The 20,937-nt window shown below is 53.1% G+C and overlaps 1 protein-coding gene across 4 annotated transcripts in view; it reads right to left on the bottom strand.

Annotated features, from left to right (window-relative positions):
• Positions 1-20,937, bottom strand: part of ADCY3 (adenylate cyclase 3) — an 83,309-nt gene that overhangs the window by 986 nt on the left and 61,386 nt on the right. For 3 of the 4 annotated variants that reach the window (XM_006055060.4, XM_006055058.4, XM_006055059.4), the window contains 17 exons: positions 19,930-20,060; positions 19,427-19,538; positions 19,103-19,230; positions 17,868-18,026; positions 16,950-17,127; positions 13,210-13,338; positions 11,314-11,456; positions 11,037-11,198; positions 9,663-9,750; positions 8,715-8,831; positions 6,219-6,478; positions 5,887-5,952; positions 4,361-4,442; positions 3,290-3,448; positions 2,650-2,796; positions 1,968-2,087; positions 500-623 (listed from right to left, as the gene is read on the bottom strand). In XM_006055060.4, coding sequence (XP_006055122.3) covers positions 500-623; positions 1,968-2,087; positions 2,650-2,796; positions 3,290-3,448; positions 4,361-4,442; positions 5,887-5,952; positions 6,219-6,478; positions 8,715-8,831; positions 9,663-9,750; positions 11,037-11,198; positions 11,314-11,456; positions 13,210-13,338; positions 16,950-17,127; positions 17,868-18,026; positions 19,103-19,230; positions 19,427-19,538; positions 19,930-20,060 — 2,305 coding nt within the window. The remainder of the gene's footprint in view (positions 1-499; positions 624-1,967; positions 2,088-2,649; positions 2,797-3,289; positions 3,449-4,360; positions 4,443-5,886; positions 5,953-6,218; positions 6,479-8,714; positions 8,832-9,662; positions 9,751-11,036; positions 11,199-11,313; positions 11,457-13,209; positions 13,339-16,949; positions 17,128-17,867; positions 18,027-19,102; positions 19,231-19,426; positions 19,539-19,929; positions 20,061-20,937) is intronic. The other variant, XM_025261450.3, reaches the window with a different exon arrangement.

Genomic DNA, 20,937 nt, shown 5'->3' with positions numbered 1-20,937 from the left:
CCTGACTCTTGAGTTCCCAGAGGACAGAAATCAAGTCTTCTCATCCTCACTGTGCTCAGCAGATGTCAGCTGCCCTGCTGTGCTACGTAATTCAGTGCAGAAGTTGCCAGTTTCTCTTGCCACCCACCTGGTACTTCAAGTCTCCTGTGACCTTGCCCAGGATTGAGAACTCCCCTCCCCAGAAGTGTATGATGGGTGATGTTAATCCTGGTGGGCAGGACTGAAGTGACAGAAGATTCTCTGGAAAAGGAGACACACTGAAGCCCCAGCCAGATTCAGAAGGGAGGTCATCATAAACAGCCTGGGACAGGAATGGCTGAGCATCGCATTTTCCGTCTGATCACTGACCTAAAGACCCTTAAGCTTCCTTCAGCTCGAGAAGTGTGACCCTCCCCACCCGAAGTGCATCAGGTCTTTCCAAGACCCCTCCCCTGATTTGTAGAGTCCCCTGCTTGGGGAGGAGGCGCACAGCAGGAGAGGGCACGCTGAGCGGCCTTACCAATGCGCAGCATGAAGTTGTTGAAGGACTGGTTGTTGATGTTGGTGAGCGTGTCCTTCATGGCCAGCGCAAAATCAGCCAGATCTGCCAGGTGCTGCCAGCGCTCCTTGTCTGACTTCTCCTCCTGCACCAGAGAGTGGCTGTGAGCGCCGGGGCCAGCTGGGCGCCTTCAGCTAGCTTATAAACACCATCCTAGACATGTCTTTTTAAGGTCATCCATAAAATGGAGATGGCTGTTGGTAAAAAGTCTACAGATAACAAATGCTAGAGAGGATGTTCAGAGAAGGGAACCCTCCTACACTGTTGGTAGGAATGTAAATTGGTTCAGCTACCATGGAGAACCATACAGAGGTGCCTCAAAAAGAGTTACCATATGATCCTGCAGTCCTGGGTATATATCTGGAGAAAACTTTTAATGATATATGCACCCCAGTGTTCATTGCAGCACTGTTTACAATAGCCAAGTAGTCATGTATGGATGTGAGAGTAGGACTGTAAAAGAAAGCTGAGTGCTGAAGAATTGATGCTTTTGAATGGTGGTGTTGGAAAAGACGCTTGAGAGTCCCCTGGACAGCAAGGAGATCCAACCAGTCCATCCTAAAGGAAATCAGTCCTAAATATTTCCTAAAGGAAATATTCGTTGGAAGGACTGATGCTGAAGCTCCAATACTTTGGCCACATGATGCGAAGAACTGACTCATTGGAAAAGACCCTGATGCTGGGAAAGATTGAAGGTGGGAGAAGAGGACAACAGAGGATGAGATGGATGGCATCACTGACTCAATGGACACAAGTTTGAGTAAGCTCCAGGAGTTGGTGATGGACAGGGAAGCCTGGCATGCTGCAGTCTATGGGGTCTCAAAAGAGTCGGACACAACTGAGCAACTGAACTGAAGACGTGGAAACAAATGTCCAATGACAGATGAATGAATAAAGATGTGGCACATATATACAGTGGAATACTACTCAGCCATGAAAAAAGAAAAAGCCATTTGCAGCAACATGAATGGACCTAGAGATTATCACACTAGGTCCAAAAGACAAATACCATATATCACTTTTATGTGGAATCTAAAATATTACACAGATGAACTTATCTATGAGACAGAAGCAGACTCAGAGCAGACTTGTTGCCAAGTAGGGTGGGAGAGGGATGGTTAGGAGTTTGGGATTAGCACATGCAAACTATTATACAGAGACTGGATAAACAACAAGGTCCTACTGTATAGCACAGGGAACTATTCAATATCCTGTAACAACCATAATGGAAAAGAAAATGAAGATGTGAATATAACAATCATTTTGCATTTGTACCGCATGGTGCTAATTGGTGTGTCTTAGGGCACCCCTTCACACAACAAGAGTACTTCATGGCAGCTACTTTTATTACACCATTTCCCACCAATGATGTGTGGGCTGCCTCTCTCTTGCCCCCATCCATCTCCTCTAGCTACTGCTGGTTAGCTACCTTGTTGGAGCTGGTAAAGCCATTGGTGTTGACATCTGGGGTGACTCCTGAAGCTGCCATGTAGGTGCTACCAATGGTCTTGATCTTGGTGATGACACGGAACTTGGGATTGTCCAGAAGCTGAGGCCAGTGTTAAGAGAGAATTGTCAGCAGTCAAGGGAGATAAATGAGCCAACTAAATGACAGATCTGCCTTTTTTTTTTTTTTTTTACAACAAACCCATGAAGCATCTGAGAGATGTTTTCCTATTAAAGCTTCATTTAGCCAACATCTGCCATGTTATCCTGGGCCAATGTCCTGATTTTCTGAGCCTCAGTTTCTACCATATTAACACAGGGATAAAAGTGCCAGTCTTGAAGTGTTGAACATGTATGTAAAAGCATTTCCCCTGGTACACGTTATTAATACCTGATAAATGTTTGCTGAATCTGAATTTGAGGATAAGAGGAACCAGAGGGGCCTCAGAATCTTCTTTTGGCCAGACCTTATCCTATGAACTTGTAGGTGATTTCCCAGGCTCCCACCTGGGACCCAACATTTCCAGACAACTCCAGAAGGCCATGCGTTTTGAGGAGGAGTTTTTATGGGAAAACAGCAGCCAAAATAACTCCCAAACTTCTTGGGGTGCAGTCTGGAAGGGCTGACTTTGTGGCAGGATGCGGGGGCCAGGATAGTCACTCACAGAGTCAAAATCTGAGATGATCTCGTTGAGGAAGCGTAGACACTCAATGCCACCGTTATTGATGCTCTCCTCTGTGTAGAAGTCAGCAAAATTGGGCAGGGAGGCAAACATAACTCCAATCTCATCATAAGACTGGCTGTACAGCTCCTAAAGAGAGGCAGGGCCAAAGTGCTCAAAGACAGTCTAATGACATGCTACAAAAATGAATGTCCTTCACACCCATGACGTGTGCACTCAGCTTTTTAGACCCACACGTCTCCCAGACTATCCTGACTGAATTATTAGAAAGTAGCTCATTGCAACTTTGAAACCAAAAAAGAGCTTTGCTAGTTGCTGCCAACAGCCCCAACTCTAGGAACGAGGGCAGTGGGAAGCTGGGAAGTGAGGCATGAGAACCACTCGGACAATCAGTCGACAGAAAGGTAGGCTCCGCTAAGGCCTCGTCTTCTGAAACGGGCCTCGCAGAGATAATGGCTTGCGAAAACAATGTCTACGGTGGTGCTTTTCACCTAAAGAGATTCTTTCGCTTCTAATACTGTGGTGCTGTGTAGGTCCAGCCCTACCTGGACCCCCAGGCCATGTCACAAGAAGACAAAGCCAGAAGACAGCCTCATGGCTCCAGCATGGGGCCGTGCCTCACCTCATCTCTCTTCTTGGACCCCAGGAAATGGCGTGCCACATGCTCAGGCAGCATGTTGGTGACCAAGGCTTCGTTCCAGCGTCGCATCTCATAGACACGTTCCTTCTGGTCGTGGACCTCAATCTTCCACAAGAACAGTGTCCGTGCCAGCTTTTCCACCTATGGATATAGACACAGGCAAGGTGTGTGCCCTAAGCTGGCCATTTGAGGGAGTTCTCGGGTGGTCCAGTGGTTAGGACCAGGTACTTTCACTGCTGTGGGCCTGGGTTCAGCCCCTGGTTGGGGAACTAAGATCCCATAAAGTGAAACAACAACCAAAAAAAGTTGAAAAATGGGAACTTGAGAGGTTCCAACATGGAAAAACTGAAAGGAAGATGGAGATGGCTGGATAGCAGGGAAATGAACCCCAGAAAGATTCATCTCATCAAAAAAGGCTACACCCTACAGCTGGGGTGAGGATTCCAGCCTCTGTGGTTACAGGAGGATGTGAGGGGCCTCCTGGGACCTCATTTTAGCTACAGATGGGCCTTGTAGGTGGTGGCAGCAGTGGGGATCTCAGTGCAGGGAAGAGAATTCCCCATTTCCAGCAGGCTCCAGTTGCCAAGTGGCTGGAGGTGGCTGCAGTTCTCTGACAAGCCACTGGGTGGCTCCTGAGCTAATATGGAAGTAAGTCCCTTGTGTGGGTACTTCCCCTCCCTCTTCCTCTTTTTCCTTTTAACCAAACAAAAATTTCACCAGCTTCTTTCCCTTTCTGGCTCTGTAGTCAGTGTGTTAGTGACCCCCAGAGCCAGGATGAGTGGAGATCCATGAGCCCCTGGCCTAGGAAATTAAGAGATTTTATCCAGGCTTTGTGCCCTACCCCCAGGCTTCCATCAGCAGGTCAGAGCAAGAGGTAAGAACTCCTGAGGAAGAGACCAGAAAATGGCAGAGGTGGTGGCCTGACCAGGGTCACATGCCATGTGGGGTAAGGAAAACGGCATTCCCCAGGACCTTGGGTTCTTAGATCCTGGGGCTGCTTCTCAGGAGGCCCTGAGAAGTCGGCACGGAAGGGGTGGGTGTTCAGGCACTCACGTGGCGGGAGAAGTAGTAAAAGCTCAGCATCATGACAAAGATCATCACTGTCATCGAGTACTTAGACGGCACCAGGGGCAGCCTGTGGGGCCCAGAGAATTCAGTTGAAAGTGCGCCATGCTGCCCTCTGCTGACAAGGGAGTTTTTATCCTCTCTAACGTGGCTATTCTGTTTCTTATCACCCCAGAAAACTTTCTCAGCAGCTTAAGCACCTTCATATCAAGTCCAGATGCCCAATGGGCAGTAAAAATTTCCAAAATCACTGGGTTTTTGTCTTAACTGCCAGCCAACTCCTGGAAAGTTCTGGCTGCACTTGGAATCCACGTCAGGCCTTCAGAGCTGCTCCCTGGATGTTTCTTATTAAATACCACATCACCGGACTGATCACAGCAGTAGCCGCAACCATGTAGGAATCTGGAGAAGGGAGAGACTAATGTCTCAGTGATGGGATGAGGGCACAGTTGCACCGTGCTTTTCTATAACTGTCGGCCATATTTTTGTGTGGAGCTGATTGGTATTATATGCATATACCACAATTTACATATCCTCTTAGTCTTAATTTCATTGGGGTTCTCCTTTGATTTAGATGTTTGTATGTGTGTGGCTATTATGAACAGTGCAACTGTGGACATTCTAGTACACACATCTGGGGACAAATAACATGTACATTAATTTCTCTAAGGTGTATACATAGCAGTGGAGTTACTGAGTCATAGGTCTATTTTCACCTTTACTAATTAACTCCAAATTGTTTTCTTAAATGGTTGTACTATTTATACTTCCACCAGGAATGTATGGGTTACCATAATCCATGATGTTATCAGCCTTCTTAATTTTTGCCAGACTGGTTAGTGTGTGACAGTCTTTCCTGGTGTTCTTAATTTGCATGACCCTGATTACTTGAATGCCCTTAATTTATTAGTGCCTATTTAGACTTCTTTTGTGAAAGGCCTATTCAAGTCTTTTATCCATCTTCTCTGTTAGGTAATCTTTTTTCTTTTTTTTTAAACTTACCTAAAAGTCTAGTCAAGTCACTGCATCATAACATTCTAAAACTTCAGAGCTAAGACGGGATCTTAAAGAATTCTACTGATAACCTCTTCAACAGATGACACAGACTCAGGAAAACTGGCCTGCTGAGGCCCCACAGAGAACCACTGTGGTGGGGAAAGAATCCAGGTGTTCTAGTCTGAATGCCACAGGGCCCCTTCCTCCTCTGGCTTCTGAGGTCTGTTCCGCAGCTGTCACCCATGTGTCTTCTTCTCTTTCCACCTCTCCAGCCTGCTCTCTATTCCACCCTCTAGACCGCTCTGCATTCTCTTCACCTCAGGAGAGGCCAGCATGGCCAGATAAGCACTAAAGTCTGCTCCAACCTCCCACAGAAACATGCTGACTTTTCGAGCTTGAACATCCCAGACAGTGTGCCTCTGGAAGGATGAGACCCTGGGGCTTTGGCCTGTTGTATTTTGTCTCCTGAAGAAAGGGACCAGAAACACAGGGCAGGACGGGAAAGTAAACACCCTTACCTGTCAGTGCCATTGAGCCCCGAGCTGGAAAACACCTGCATCTTCTCTAAGGCCACCATTGGAAAGCTGTCGGGACAGATAACAGCACATACTTGCACCCAGCCTAACACTGAGGTGACCTGGGCCTTCCAGTCCTCAAGAAGGGACAGGATCCGTCCTGGGATTACAGCCAACCCATCTGTGAGAAGCCACGAACCCTGATTCCCATACAAGCCTTTGATCAGCCCTAGAAACAGATGGCCAGCTCACTTCAGGCCCATGACCTTGAAGCGGGGACTAGGGAGGCGGGTGGGAGGGAGACCATGCAGATCTCCAAACAGGCTTCATCTTACTCGTGTTGCTGGAAGCGTTTGCGGTCGTAGTCATCAAAGATGGGGCACCAGGCGTAGATATTGATGACAGCCACGGCCCCCGCGATGAGCAGCATGAGTGTGAGCTTGACCATGTGGCTGACCTGCACCAGCATGATGGTGGCGATGAGGGACAGCACGGCCACGTAGTTGTAATACTTGGGGTTCTCCACACAGCCATCCTCCACCTGCATCTCTGCGGTGCCGTTGGTGGGTCCTGTGTAGTACTGGAGACAGCTGAGCTGGAGGCCAGGACCGTGAGTGGGTGAGGAGAGCATGGGGTGCAAGGGGACAGCAGACACCGGTAAGAAAAGGCTGGGCCGTGGCAGCTGCCACTTCCCATGGCTCCCTCAGAAGCCCCAAGCAAGAAGGGAAAGTTTACCAGGGGATAGTAATGCGAAAGTCAGTAATTTCTGCTAAGAGCTTTACCATCATCTCTTCTAATGATCATGAAAATTCTCTTGTGTATTCTGAGTACTGGTACCATCATATAAGGGGCTTCCCAGGTGGGTCTAGTGGTAAAGAACTTGCCTGCCAGTGCAGGTTAGACATGAGAGATGCCCGTTTGATCTTCCTGAGTCAGGAAGATCCCCTGGAGAAGGGAAGGGCAATCCACTCCAGCATTCTTGCCTGGAGAATCCCACGGACAGAGGAGCCGGGAGGGCTATAGTCCATGGGGTCGTACAGAGCCAGACACGACTGAAGCAACCTAGCACACAACACACACACGATCATATAAAACAGGCCACCCTTGGCCAAAGTAGCAAAATTAGCAGGTGGTAAAGCCAGACTAGGAATCTGGGGTTTAGGTTTCAGGCCCAAGATGCTCTTACCCACATCACACTGTTGTCCTGGAGGAGCCGTGGGCCAGCCAGTCAGCCACCTCACGGTTCACTGTGAGGGCAGCCGGTCCCCGCTCAGACTCCTTTCTGGAATCTGGTTGCCAGTCCCACTGCTGGGCAGATGTGGTCAATGGAAAGTGCATCCATAAACCGAATCAGACCTACTTTGCTTCACTCTCACCCCCTGGCTCTTATCTGGCTTTGGGAAAGCCCTCAGCATGTGACTCTAGCGCGGGGAAAGTCTTACACTTAGCCAGATTTTCACCCCTCCCCTGGTGACAGGACCTCCTGATGTCCTGCCAGTGTCCACGACCCTGCTAGATAGTGGTCCCCAGACCCAGACATCAGGTTTCAAGGGTTCCTGACATGCAGGAGGCCTGGGCTTTCTCTTCCCTGCACTGTGGCTCCAGCTACCTGGGCACATGTCAGGGCTCTGAACCCCATTCCTGTTGAACTTGGATCGAATGGCCTAGGGCTTCTCACCTATATGCTGCCAGAATAAGTCTCCCTGCTGAGTTTTCTCCTGTGCTTCAGTGTTAAAGAGGACAACGCAAATAAGGTTATATTTTCAAAAAATAGGACTCATAAGAGAGTGCACCTAGTGCTAACAACATTGGAGGGAGCTATGAGGCCTGGTGAGAGAATACCAGTGTCAGCTCTAAGCGCCCAGTGCTTGATAACTGGCTGGTGGCTGCCCATAACTGCCCCTCTGCCCCTTCACGGAACCTGCAGGAACTGAGGAGAGCAGATCTCACGTGAGCTCAGTCGCTCAGTCCGACTCTTTGCCACCCCATGGACTGTAGCCTGCCAGGTTCGTCTGTCCATGGAGATTCTCCAGGCAAGAACACTGGAGTGGATTGCCATGCCCTCCAGGGGATCTTCCCAGTCCAGGGATCGAACCCAGGTCTCCCGCATTGCAGGCAGATTCTTTACCATCGGAGCCATCAGGGAAGCCCCAACAGAGAAGTAAATCTGCCACCAGCCTCCTGGGCTCAGTGAGGCAGCCGTCCCCGGTGACCCACCTCTGGAAGGTCTGGCCTCGCTCAGATGGATGAAGGCCCAACAGGAGTGCTCCTCTCGGGGAGCAGGTTTGCCTCCCTTGTCCTGCTGGACACCTGGCACTAGACTCACTAGGGGACACTTAAGACACGAAGAAAGCTTAGAGTACAGGGCCCCTGAGCAGTGAGACATGGAGGAAGAAAAGACAGGACAGGGGTTCAGAACTGCTTCAGTTCTCCACTGTGTTGCTAGCTGGCTGTGTGACCTAAAATAACTGAATTAACCTCTCTAAGCATCATTTTTTCACACGAAACTACAGATGATCCCGACCTCTTGGGATTATTATACGGATTAAATTAATCAACCTGCATAAAGCCCCCAGCACAGGTCCTGGAGCTGGGCTCCTGGATGCGGGGAGAGCAAGGAGCTGGGCCAGGGAGAGAAGCAGTCTGGGAGGTACCCTGGGGAGATGACCCCGCTGGTCGGGATGATCAGTTAGGAACCCAAGCGCCACTCAAACCTGTGTCTAGCAGCCAGTGTGGATAGCTGGGGGGACAGGATGGGCTGGCAACTGCTCATGCAGGTCAATTCAGAACCCTCTGAGAGCGGGCGTCCCTTCAGGACAGTGGGGGCTCACCATGTCCACCACGTTTGCCATGACAAGAATGAAGATGGCCAGCATGGCCCAGGTGTTCCTGGCCCAGCGCGTCCGGTCAATCCAAGTAGAGAAGGCCACAAGCTTCTTAGGAAAGGCCTATAAGCATGGAATTTCAAGGGCCTTGAGCCTTGACAGCTTTCTCCTCCATAAACATGGCTGCTAATCACTCTGCTTGCTCCCACACTTCCCAGGAACCTGGGAAGCAGTACTGTGCATGTGCATCAACCAAAACCCGACTGCGGCAGAACTGAGAAGGCACGTGGTCCCAGCTCAGCCTGCCAGTGCTGCTGACGGTGTGGGTGGCACACCGTGACCCAGGTATCAGAGCCCTTCCCAGAGCTGCTCGGGCATCAGCCCGGAGCCTGTGGGTGGCCCTCCAGCAGCAGTCCACTCCTGGCCTCTGGGTGGTGAAGCCAGGTCAGGGGAGTTTCCAGGGCCAGCTGACTTTGCCTGGCCCCTCCTGCCTTCCCTGGGTCAGTGTACCTAAAACCCCCAAGTTACTTGTGAGTTACCTGCTGGATTAAATTTCCTAAAATGCTGCTTTTCCCTTGTCATTCTGATCAAAACCTCTGCCTGGCACCCACTGCTTATAGGAGAAAGTCTTAATCCCTTGTGTCTGGCTTTGGGTCCTTTGCAATTGGAGCCAGTTCACCTTCCAGCCAGTCCTCTTCTGCTTTTCAACACAGGTTCCCATTTATCTTGATACAGGCTCTCTCACCCTCGCGTGCTCAAGGGCCTGGACCAAAGTGGGTGCAGAGCCAATAGTGAAGGAGTCTGTCACGAGCGAATGGATGGTGCTGAGCCCTCGCAACAGGAGTCATCTACTTGTCAGGACCTGACAGCGCACAGCTCCGTCAGCACCCGCTCTCACCGGGAGTGACACTCACTTCCAGACGGCTCTGAGCCAGGAGGAGATGCGCTTCTTACCCGCGGAAAGATGGCAGCCAGCGAGCAGATTGTCAGGATCAGGAGCAGAGCCTCCCCAACCACAAAGGTCACATAGTTCGTCATGAGCCTGTAAGAGAGGACACGATGAGGAAGGGCCCAGGGGCTGGGGGTGGGGGGTGGGCAAGGGCAGGGGGCTTAGTGAGCTGGGTGGGGGGCCAGGAGAGCAGAGGAAGGGAGACAGAGGGCAGACTCTCTAAGTGAGGCCAAGCGTGTACCCTAAAAGTTCCATGTGATTTCCCCTCCACACAGCTGCGTGCAGGGTCTGGGGACACGCAACCCTCCCCAGCTGTAACTGTTCTTTAGAGGCATTTCCCAGAGAAGGGCAGACTTACAGATGCCCTGGGTAGAGCCCAGTAAAATCTGGGATGGGATTCTTAGGAACAAGCCTTCTGCCATGTCACTATGATGGAAGGGGAGAGCATGGAACACAGCAGCTTATGGCCAAGGGCTGCTGAGCTGACAGTGTTCACTGCATCCCTAGACCTTAACCCTAGGTGCAAAGTAGACAGTAAATGTTTGTGGAGTAAATGAAAGAATTTGGTTCTCACAACAATTCTGAGTTAGCCAGATATTACTATCTTCAGATCATCAGCATCCTGATCTTTCACTTTACAAGGGGGCAAACTGATGCTCCAGGAGCCCTTAGTGATGTGTCCAAGTTCATAGAACAAATAGGCGACAAGCCACACCCCGAACCTAGGACTATACGACAAGTCCAAGGCTCTTTTAAGTTCCCCAAACTGTGATCAGAACAGGGCTCCACACCTCTCCCAGTGGGGAATCCCTGAACTGGAGCGAACTGCTGATCAGCTATGGGGAGAAAGCAAGGGAGAGGGCAGCCATCCTTCAGTTCAGGCTTCAGCAAGGACTGGGGCAAGGATTCCACAACACCCTGCCTTGCCCTGGAGGACCTGCTGCCGGGAGAGGAGACAAGTCTATACCCAGAGCCTGAAATATGTCTTTACTAAGATGAGCCAAGAAAGGGAGCAGGTGGGCCATGGTGATTGAGGTTGAAGAGCATCTCCAGCCTGTCTTCTTGTCCCAGCACCACTCAGGCCCACCCAGCCAGATGTCCATCCTCTGGACCCCTCCCTTCCTCAGCTTTCTCAGCCCTGGTGTGAGCTCCACTTTGACGCTAGTTCTATTCCAAGACCCAGGGGCAGACAGAAGGAAGGGGGTGCAGGGCGCAGTCCCAGCATTCCCTGGGCTGCTCTGGGGGGAACAGCACAAGGAACCAAGCCTGACGCCCTGAGTCAGGCTCCATCTGAGGCCTCCTCCCTTCAGGCCTCCAGCCTGGGTAGCTTGTCCCCTTCTGCCCTCCCAACTGTCGGGCCTGCCCTGCCCGCCCCTTACCAGGGGTCAATGAGGATCTCCACCACGGCCGTGCAGAGCAGGACGACGCAGGAGCAGCTGAAGGCAGCCCCGCTCTGCTTCTCCTTCTCCACCGAGTAGCGGGTTTCCATCTCGGGGTCCATGAACCGCATGGACAGGAGGAAGGTGTTTCTTTTCTTCACTCTGCAGTGCAAACAAGCCCCGTGAGACACATTTAAGAAGACTAAACTTCCTGGAGTGCGTGCCAGGGCTGCTCAAGGCTAAGACCAAAGGGCCGGGTGTCCACGGGGCCGCTTACACCTGGGCAGACTCCCGCTCGAGCAGCGCCTCGTTGAGTAGCTGGTTGAGCTCATGCTCATCCTCAGAGGCGTCCACCACGCGATCAGCCAGGTCCTGAAGGCGCAGCCTCCGGCGAGGGTTGGGGAACGAGGGGTTGTCGGCCTGCAAGGCAGGGCAGCAGAGTTGGGGGGGCAGGCAGGGTGGAGCGGGGAGAGGCTGGGGAGATACACGGCAGTGTTGGGGGAAAGAGAAACAGAAGGGATCACAGAGCACCGCCCCATGGCTCTCAAAACCATCTCCTGGGGAAAGTCTTCCCAGTGGTCTCACGTGGCTCCATCCTGCTTGGGTCTGGACCCAAAGCCACAGGCCTTCCAGCTTTCCCTGAACTCACCCAGGCCCCAGGCCCCTAACAGGAGCTCTGCAGTGACCACCCACTAATGGTAGTGTGGGAAGCAGCCACCGGGCTCCTGAGCAGGAGACCTGGAGTCAGAGACTGCTGCTGGGCAGCGCGGTGCCAGCACCTCCTGCTATGAGGACGGGGGTGTCATACAGCCGTATGCATCGGCATTCTCGGGAATGGAAAAGGCCCCCAGCCCTCGGGCTTAAGGGAGCTCTTAAAAGAGCTCAGATCTGGCTCATCTGAGGGGAGGAAGATCTGAGGGGGAAAGCAATGCAGAGAAACTAACAATCTTACTGCTAGTGGGGTGGTGGGGCTGGGGTGCCCCCTACCATTTTTATTCCTGGTCACAAAGGAAAAGCATCAGCTCCAGACACATGACTCCAGACCATGACTACACAGCCGTCAGTCCAAACGACAACTGGGACTGGGCTCGTTAGGGCTGTCTGGATGGGTCCAAGAGTCTATCCGGAAGCCAGAACCAAGATGCCCCGGGCTGGAGCTCAGGCATGCCTCGGATGGAGTCTGACCCGTATAATCCACGCTCCTCCAGCCCCAATTTCTTCTCTGTAACACAACACAGATGCTCTTTTCCAGCACCAGGAACCTCTCTCCCTGAAGCATATCTGAGAGCAATGCGACAATGGCTAATCGTGAGGACAGAAGAAATCACAGGCTGCTAATTAAGCCTTTGTGTCCTTGTTAGTGAATTACACTGCATTGGTATTCCACTTTCTATCAAGAAAATCACAACAAGGAAGAGTTACTCAGCATTGTGGTGCTCAGGAAAACCCAGTTTTTCTTCAGCCCCGTCCACCCTCTTGTCCTCCAGCACCTGGTCTGCAGGCACAGGGCAGCAGAGACCAGCGGTGAGGCTGACCAGCTCACGGCAGCCTCTGCAGGGCAGCAGAGACCGGTGGTGAGGCTGACCAGCTCACGGCAGCCTCTGCAGGGCAGCAGAGACCGGTGGTGAGGCTGACCAGCTCACGGCAGCCTCTACAGGGCCGAGACCCATCTCAGCACTTGCCTCTGTCAGTGGCTATACTGAGGAAGCTCTTCAGTAATGGATGGATCCTGGACAGGATCCTGAACTCCCAAAGTGGACCCTGATCTCAGGGGGACAGCCTGTTGATTCCTTTGGAAACCATCCATCTGAGCACAGGACTTGTGGGCTTTGGACCTAGCTAGAGAGGTGTGCACAGCCCTGAAGGCCCACTTCCAAAACAGTCTGGTCCTGGAGCAGTGTCCACTGGTGTCCCTACTGCCCTCAGACCTACAGGGTTAGGGACATCAGAGCTGGACCAGGCCGTGGCAGTGGGCGCGTTTTCTGACCTTAGCCACCGCATCCCCAGTAACTGAAGAGGGGCCAGTGAGACCAGGTCGGGGGTGACCTGCCCCAGGTTATGCAGTTCCAAGGATGGAGCCCGGCTAGGGGCCAGGCCTGCCCTTCAGCTCAGGACTCTTCACCTTCTGCCTCCTCATCTCTGCCCATATCCCGGGGCTCAGCCCCACCCATACCTGGGCATCTTGCTCCTCGGGCTCCTCAGATATAGAGCCGCTGGTGTGAATACTCCCGTTGGACTCCTTGGTCTCAATGAGGGCAGGGGAGCTGGGCTTTGAGGAAGGCGGCGCTCCATTCAGCAGGGCCTGAAGCAGAAGGGAAGGGCCGTCAGGGCCCCCAGGCACTGCCAGCTGCCCACCCAGGCGAGGGGCTGGTCTACTCTCTGGTTTGGAATCTCCCCACTAGAGTTCAGAGGCCTCATAGCCTTAGAAATCTCACTATTCGTTTCCTCCTCCAGAACATCCATTTTAGAATGGATTAGTATTAAATTTCTAGTATTAAAACTTTTCCAAGCAGAGAAAGATCCTAGTATTAAATTTCTAGTATTAAAACTTTTCCAAGCAGAGAAAGATCCTATTGTTCCAACTCCTATTTCTAAGTAACTCGGGGACATAGAGCTTCACAGGGATCATTTATGGGGTAGAGAGTCCTGTCAAACGCCTTCCAAACGTCTGAATAAATTCCATAAACCAGTTTCCCCAGGGATTAGTATTTTTCCTTGACAGAATAAATGAGATCCTCTACACAGGAACACAGTCCACTCATTCATTTACTGAGTATTTATTGAGTAGCTACTGTGTGACAGGAACTGTTGTAACTTCTGGGGACACAGACACAATGTCCTGACCTGGGAGCCCACCTTCTAGTGAGGACAGGCAGACAGCCGTGAAACAAAGAATAAATGATTACAGGAGGTCCGAGAGCAGGGCCTGGAGAGGCAGGGAAGGTGACTGTAAAGGGGAGGCTGGGGAGGAGTCACTGTGAGGATCACATTTCCGTAAACACGTGAGAGAGCACGTTATGCAGCTCTCAGGTTTTGGGGAGCAGGAAGCCTGGAGTGGGCATGCATCCAGAGTGGGTGTGCAGCCAGAGTGGGCGTGCACCCGGAGTGGGTGTGCAGCCAGAGTGGGCGTGCACCCGGAGTGGGTCTGCAGCCAGAGTGGGCGTGCACCCAGAGGGTCTGAGCAGCAGCCAGGAGGCTGGCGCTGCCCTACTTGAGCGAGTGAGTGAAAGGGGTCGGGCGGTGAGGACCTCTTGGATGGGGTTCCTGACCTCAGGGGATCTTGGCTCTTCCTCTGAGTGAGACGGGGACCAAAGGAAGATGCTGAGCTGGGGGAGGGGGGTGACATGATTCACCCAACATCCCTGCAGGATCACTCTGGCGGCTGTGAGCAGACAGGGCAGTGGGGCGAGGGCAGGAGCAGGGGTGACAAGTTGGGGGACCACCGCGCTGACACAAGCATGAGACGACAGTGGTGCAGATGGGACGTGGCTGCCAGGGGTGAGACAGAAGAGGGGGCCTAGAGGTGCATCATGCAAGAAGGGGCTCGTGGAGTGTAGACAGGGGGCAAGGGTGTCTTCAAAGGTTTGGGGCTGAGCAGTTAAAAGAATGGAGTTGCCACTGATCGAGACTGGGAAGACCAAGGAAGAGTGGGTTCTAGGGTAGAGAGAGGTTTGGGAGCTCAGCTTTGGACCAGTGGGCTTCCTAGGTGGCGCAGTGATGAAAAAAACCTGCCTGTCAATGCAGGAGACACAAGAAATGCAGGTTCAATCCCTGGGTTGGGAAGATCTCCTGGGGGAGGAAATGGCTCTACCCACTCCAATATTCTTGCCTAGAGAATCCCATGGACAGAGGAGCCTAACAGGCTACAGTCCACGGGGTCTCAAAGAGTCAGACATGACTGAGCACGCATGCACACACACACACACAGATGGAAATTCACACGTGACTGGAAGTTTAGGGCAGGGATGCCACGGGGCTGAGATCGCAATCTGGGAGCTGTTGGCGACGGCATTCAGGACAACTAAATGAGACTGGCAACAAGGTCCATAGGGAGGGGAAACATCTTTCCAACACTTGGGAAGGATTTGTTGTGATAACTCTTCTCACACTCTCCTCATCACTCTGTTCAACTAAACCATGGGGAGAGGTCGCTGCAGATGGAATGGCGTCTGTCACGTGAGGCCCAGAGAAACCCTGTCACCTCTGTCCCTGCTGCTCGCTGTCACCACTCACACATAGATCAAGCGTCACCTCCTCTATCTTGTCCGTGCTCGACTGCTTCCAACTCACTCCCTGCTGAGCAGGTTTGGTGATCTGCTAGCTCGGCCTTCTCAGAGCACATCTGGAGCAGGAGAAGTTCTAAACTACCGTTGAGCTCATCATAAAGGCTCATGATAACTGTCCTAAGCTGTCAGCACAGTTAACACCCCCTGGGGGCTGACGGATGCTGCAGCACCAGGTAGAGAAGACAACTAACGGATACGATCTAAGCAGGCCAGTATCTTCCGTTCTCCGAGAGAGATGCACCACGGTGCTGGGCACGAAGCGGGTGCCCGACACAGATCTGACGAGCATCATGTGACAGAGGGTTCATCTCATAAACAACAAAGTCTACAAATCAAAGGTGCAGCAAGTCCTCAAAGGTGAGATACGAATATGCCGTTCACAGAAGAGAAGCCCCAGGCTGACAACCATGTGGAAAGTGTCCAGTCATACTAATAACTGAAGAAATGCGATTAAAACAGTGAGATACCCTGGCTTCATCTTTCAGATGAATAAAGAAAAAAATGAGTCAAGAACCAGCAAGGGCCCAGGGAGGGTGGCAGGAGGAGGGGACATGGGTTAAACTTACATTGTACAGAACCTTTAACCCAGCTTTTCCACTTTGAGACATTTATATTTTTCAGGTAGGGGCATCTAAGAAACAGCTGAAAGTCAACTTTACAAAATACTGAAAACTTGGATTGCCTCAAAATGTCAGTACACGTTTTGAAGGGAACAGCGTCCATGATTCCATGAGGAATGGGTCGGCTCATTCGTCTGGTTGGAGCATTCGGGAAGAAGTCTGACTCCCGTCCATGGGATGCTGTCGCCTGTGCTTCTGTCCTGCATGGTGGCATCCGGGTCCTGGGGCCCAACAACTCAGACCCCACTCCTACTCACCCGGAGCCTCTGTGCCAGTGTTTCAAGCTACACATCCACGAACTCAACTTTTCTCTAATTGGAAAACTGAATAATGAAAAACAGCTTTATAAAGATAAGCCAAGACCCCACCTGTAACCCTCTCGGGGGTGTCAGGTGCCACAAACAACTCCTGATTCACATGATGCACCATGAAAGGGTTGACTGAATAAGGAAACACAAGATTAGAGCGAACAGGAATGTGTGTGGCCGTCACAAAGATACATTCGACTGCTGCACTGTGACTTCAAGGTGGTCCCTAGGACAAGCAAATTTGTGAGTAATTTTTTTTTAAGGAGTAACATTTTAAAATTTACTAAAAACTTTTGGCCAGAAACTGTAAATGTTCCATCACTTCACAAAGGTCACTGATTCCTCAAATGATGTCAGTTAGCATCTTACAGAATTGCTTAGAAGAAGATTTTTAGTTTGTTCTAGGGAATATATTGAAATTCCGCATGTAGCACTCATAAAATATGAAAACACAAGAATTCTGTGACCAGGTCAAGGGTCATTTCCTGGGGCTCCACTTTCCACCCTGACATTTCCTAATTTTCTGCAGGACAGTTTTCTACTTTTTCTGAGTTCTTTAGAGCATTTCCTGTTGCTCAGACTTTACCCTTGGCACAAAATACCTTGTACTGCCCTTTGCTCTAACACTGCACCTCTCACGGTTCTGCCAACTCTTCTACAATCTCATATCTAGGCCTGGGGGGTGGGCGGAGGACTCACTGAGCCGTTGAAGCCGTTTTGAGCAGCTGTCTTCTTCACCTCTGGCTTGGAAGCGATGATGAGGTAGGTCTCGATGCCCTTCTCTTCCAGGTAATCACAGCGACTGCCCCCCTCACCCGGCTCCACATCGAACTCTCCTTTCAGGCAGTCCATGGTGCTCTGGGAGATGTGCACGCGCCTGGGTTCCGATGAGAGGGGCCCTGAGCGCAGGCCACGCAGCCCCCAGCCCACCCGCTGCCCCCGGGACACAGCAGTGACCGGCGAGTCCTGCCACTAGCTGGCTGTGTGGGCAGCCCCGCACCTCCCCCTCTCTGAGCCTCAGCAGTCAATCCGTGAGATGGTCTGTCCTCCCAGGCGGCTGAGGATATCAGATGAGATAAGGAACTGAAGTCTGCTCTGAACACGAAGGTCATAAAGTCTGATTAGTATCTACCCGGTGTGAATCTCAGCTGTACCACCAGCTGTCAGGGGGTAGTAACCCATGTCTAGGGAGCCACTTTAGGGAGAGAATTGTCACTGCGTCTGAGGGAAGCTGCTGGACCCAGGCTGGGAAGGTTTGGCCACATCCCTGTCCATCCTGAGGACAGGGCCTGCCCAGCAGACCCTGACTGAGTCTATAAGGAGCTCAGTGAGATGTGCAGGTGCTTCAGGGCCTGTCAGGAGACTCTCCCAGCTAAAAACGCCCTCCACTGAGACCTGCACCCTGCAGGGGCTACGGGGACCTGGGAGCCTGGCAGCCCCACGGCAAGTAAAGGGGAGGTAGGACAGGCTCCTGCGGGGCCCAGGAGGAGGAGCTGCTCCCAGGTGCGGAGGCCTGGTTCTCCAAGGTCCCTTGTCCTTTGTCTGAGGGATGGCTGGGACGGTTCCCTCCCTCAGCCCCTATGCCCGTCCCCACCCTGGGAAGGAACACGCGCTCACCCAGGGATGCCGCCAGCCTCCATCTTGTTGGCCACGGTGACGTCGGTGGACCATACATCGTACTGCCAGCGTTTCTGGCCGAGGACGCCCCCCAGCACGGTGCCCGTGTGCACCCCCACACGCATGTCCACCCCAGTCTTCGTCTTCTCCCGCACATACCTGCCAGGTACCCACACAAAGGAGGGCGGGTTGAGCCTGCGCCTAGCCAGGCGGCCAACCCCTCCGCAGCCGCTACCAGCTGCCCCCCATGCATTCTGCCCACGTCTGAGTCACCCACTGCTGGGGTTACAGCAGGCAGCGGCCTGAGCCCACATTCAACAACATGTGTATGATCTGGGGGGAGACAGGGGGCCGGAAACAGCAGAGACCCTCTGCCCCCGAGGGACCTCCGACTGCTCTCATCCGATCACTCGTCTGTGCCGCTGACATCACCAAGCGCCTACTGTGTACAGGCCCTGTGCTGGGTGTGTGTGCGTGGAGGGGACCACCCCCGGCCTGAGACCTCCAAGAGGAGACAGACGTGAATTTCAGAATTTTGCCCAACAGTGATGGGAGTGGAGGTGAATCTCTAAATCCTGAACCATGGTCCCCAGGGAAAGGCAGTCCCAGCTTCTCTCCAGCCAGTCCTAGAGGAGGATGCTAACAATGGAAAACCACCCCCTTGGACACACGCCCAATTCCCAGACTCAGCAAGGTGCTTTGGGGGTGCTGATGCCACCCAGGGATCTCCAAGCTCAGGGTGCAGAGACCGCACTGGGAAAGATCCTGGGGACCCAGAGCTCACTGCCCTCAAGGCAGGAGCGGAGCTCTGAGCTCAGAGGCCAGGGTTCCAGGCCTGGCTCTGCTGCACATCAGTGGTCACTCCCCTGCTGCACTCGGATTTCCTGGTTCAAGAGACAGGCATGGGGATCTCTGAACTTATCTGTCCTGGGGGGGTCATGATGAGGAAACACAGGGAGAAGAGATGGGGGGACACTTGGGAGGAAAATAAAGAAAATGTGAGGTGGAGGCATTTCGTGATGAGGGCACCTCCCAGCACAACAAACAGCATGGCCTGAGGCTGGAAAAGCCTCCGTCGGAGGCTGCACCCACGTCACACCCTGATGGACCTTCCTCGGGGGCCTGGGCTGCACAGGGCCCATCAAAACAGGCCAGCTCGGAAGGTGTGCTTCCCAAGGGGCCGGGACCCATATTCTGGGAGCCCCCCCATCTCCCGTCAGCGGTGCCCCACTTACGAGATGGCCTCCACCATGGCGAGCCCCATGAGGATGGAGCAGACAGCGTGGTCCTCCCGGTAGTCAGGCAGCCCACAGATGCAGTAGTAACAGTCGCCCAGGATCTTAATCCGCAGCTGGTGGTATTTCTGAAAGGGTAGGGTGTGGACTGGGGTCCTGAGGCCCCCCTCCTCGGCCAGGAGGGGTGAGAGGCAAAGACCACTGGGGAAGGCTGGGTGGGAGGAAGTCGTGGGAGCCAGGGAGGAGGGGGAGGGGCAGGCCCAGGCCACGTGGGTGCCCCCTGCCCCCCACCGTGGAAAGCCAGCTGAGGGGCAGGGTACTTACAGCCGCCAGCTTGTCGAAGCGGGCAAAGAGCTCATTGAGCAGCTTCACAAGCTCCTGGGCGCTGCAGGCTGAGGACAGCTGGGTGAAGCCCACGATGTCAGCAAAGAGGATGCTGCAGGGGAGGAAGGCCCAATGGTGAGGACGCAGATAGCAAGCCAGGCTCCACGCTGCCCACCGCCAGCTCCCACTCCAGCTCCCAGGCAGCCAGGTCCTCGCTCAGGCCCCAAAGTGGTGAGACCCTGGCACATCCAGGGCACATTCAGGGCTCTGGCCTCTAGCTTAGCTTGTCTGTGGTGTCTGTACAAAGACGAGCCTGGACCATACAGCCCATCTCAGCCCCCAACATCCAGCAGCAAGGCAGCTCCTGCAGGGGCTGAGGTTCATACTGTGGGGAGGGGGTGCATGTTTCTAGTCCCCAGGAAGACTCTCGAACTCCACAGTCCTCAGTTGACCCCCCGAAGCCCCCATCCAGTGCTTGGAACCCAGGCCCGTGGCTGGCGCACCTGACGTTCTCATGGCGGTACATGTACATGGTGTTGAACTGCTGCTGGTCCTTCTGGCTCTCATCCTTCTTCATGTCCTTCAGCATCTCGTCGGCCACGTGCTTGGGCAGGATGGAGAGCATAAGGTTCTCCTGTGGGAGGGGAGAGGGTGAGTGGGGAGGGCAGGGCCGGTGTGGACACTCTGGGAAGAAATGCCCCAATCCTGGTGATAGACATGGGCCAGGAACCAGGTGACCTTCCATGGAGACCTGGCAGGGCAGACCCCACGCTGGGAAGCAGCTGGAGGCCCAGGACAGGTCAGTTCCTGCCCTGAACAGGCTGAGTGTTGAGACCTGAGCGTCTTCAGAGCACTGATGGGGCTCAGAAACCCATGGAGAGACTGAGTGACTCGTTACCATGAAGCACTTAGAGCAGCGTCTGCACACAGCAGGTATGCCATATACCTTAGCTGCTCTTGTGTCGCTTGATGTGAAGTGTCACTAAGGCACCGAGACAGAAAGTGTCCCAGAAAGACAAGGTCTACACTTGTCCCGGGCTTCCAAGCTGACCACAGGCTGACAGATGACAAGCTCCAGGGGGTTTTCAGGTCAGCAGGAGACCTTCTGTCCCTCGGCCAGGCCCTGTGAGCTCTGTCTGGTCCAGGCATCATGATGAGGGGACACAAAGAAGGATCCTGCCTGCCATGCTCGTCTCAGTGTTTTTCTCCCCCTGACATATGCATGCGGGGTGCACAGTAATACAAGGAATCAGCAGGTGTGTGAGGGGCTGGGGAGGACATGCCAGGCTGGGAGGATCAAGAAAGTCCAGCATGGTGCTGCCTGTCTACTGCAAACTCCACAGCCCTTGCCCACACGGTCAGGCCTCCCCCACACCCTCGGACTCTGCCCCAAACTCTGTCCTCCAAAATAAGACTCTCTGGGCTCCCTGGGAGCCTTGTGGACATCAAGATACAATCTAGTCCTGTGCGGTGGCCGCTCCTAGCACAGCCTGGGCTCTAGGACTGTCAAC

This window comes from Bubalus bubalis, chromosome 12, assembly GCF_019923935.1.
Source record: "Bubalus bubalis isolate 160015118507 breed Murrah chromosome 12, NDDB_SH_1, whole genome shotgun sequence".
Taxonomy (NCBI): domain Eukaryota; kingdom Metazoa; phylum Chordata; class Mammalia; order Artiodactyla; family Bovidae; genus Bubalus; species Bubalus bubalis.
This window is presented reverse-complemented; position numbering and strand designations above follow the sequence as displayed.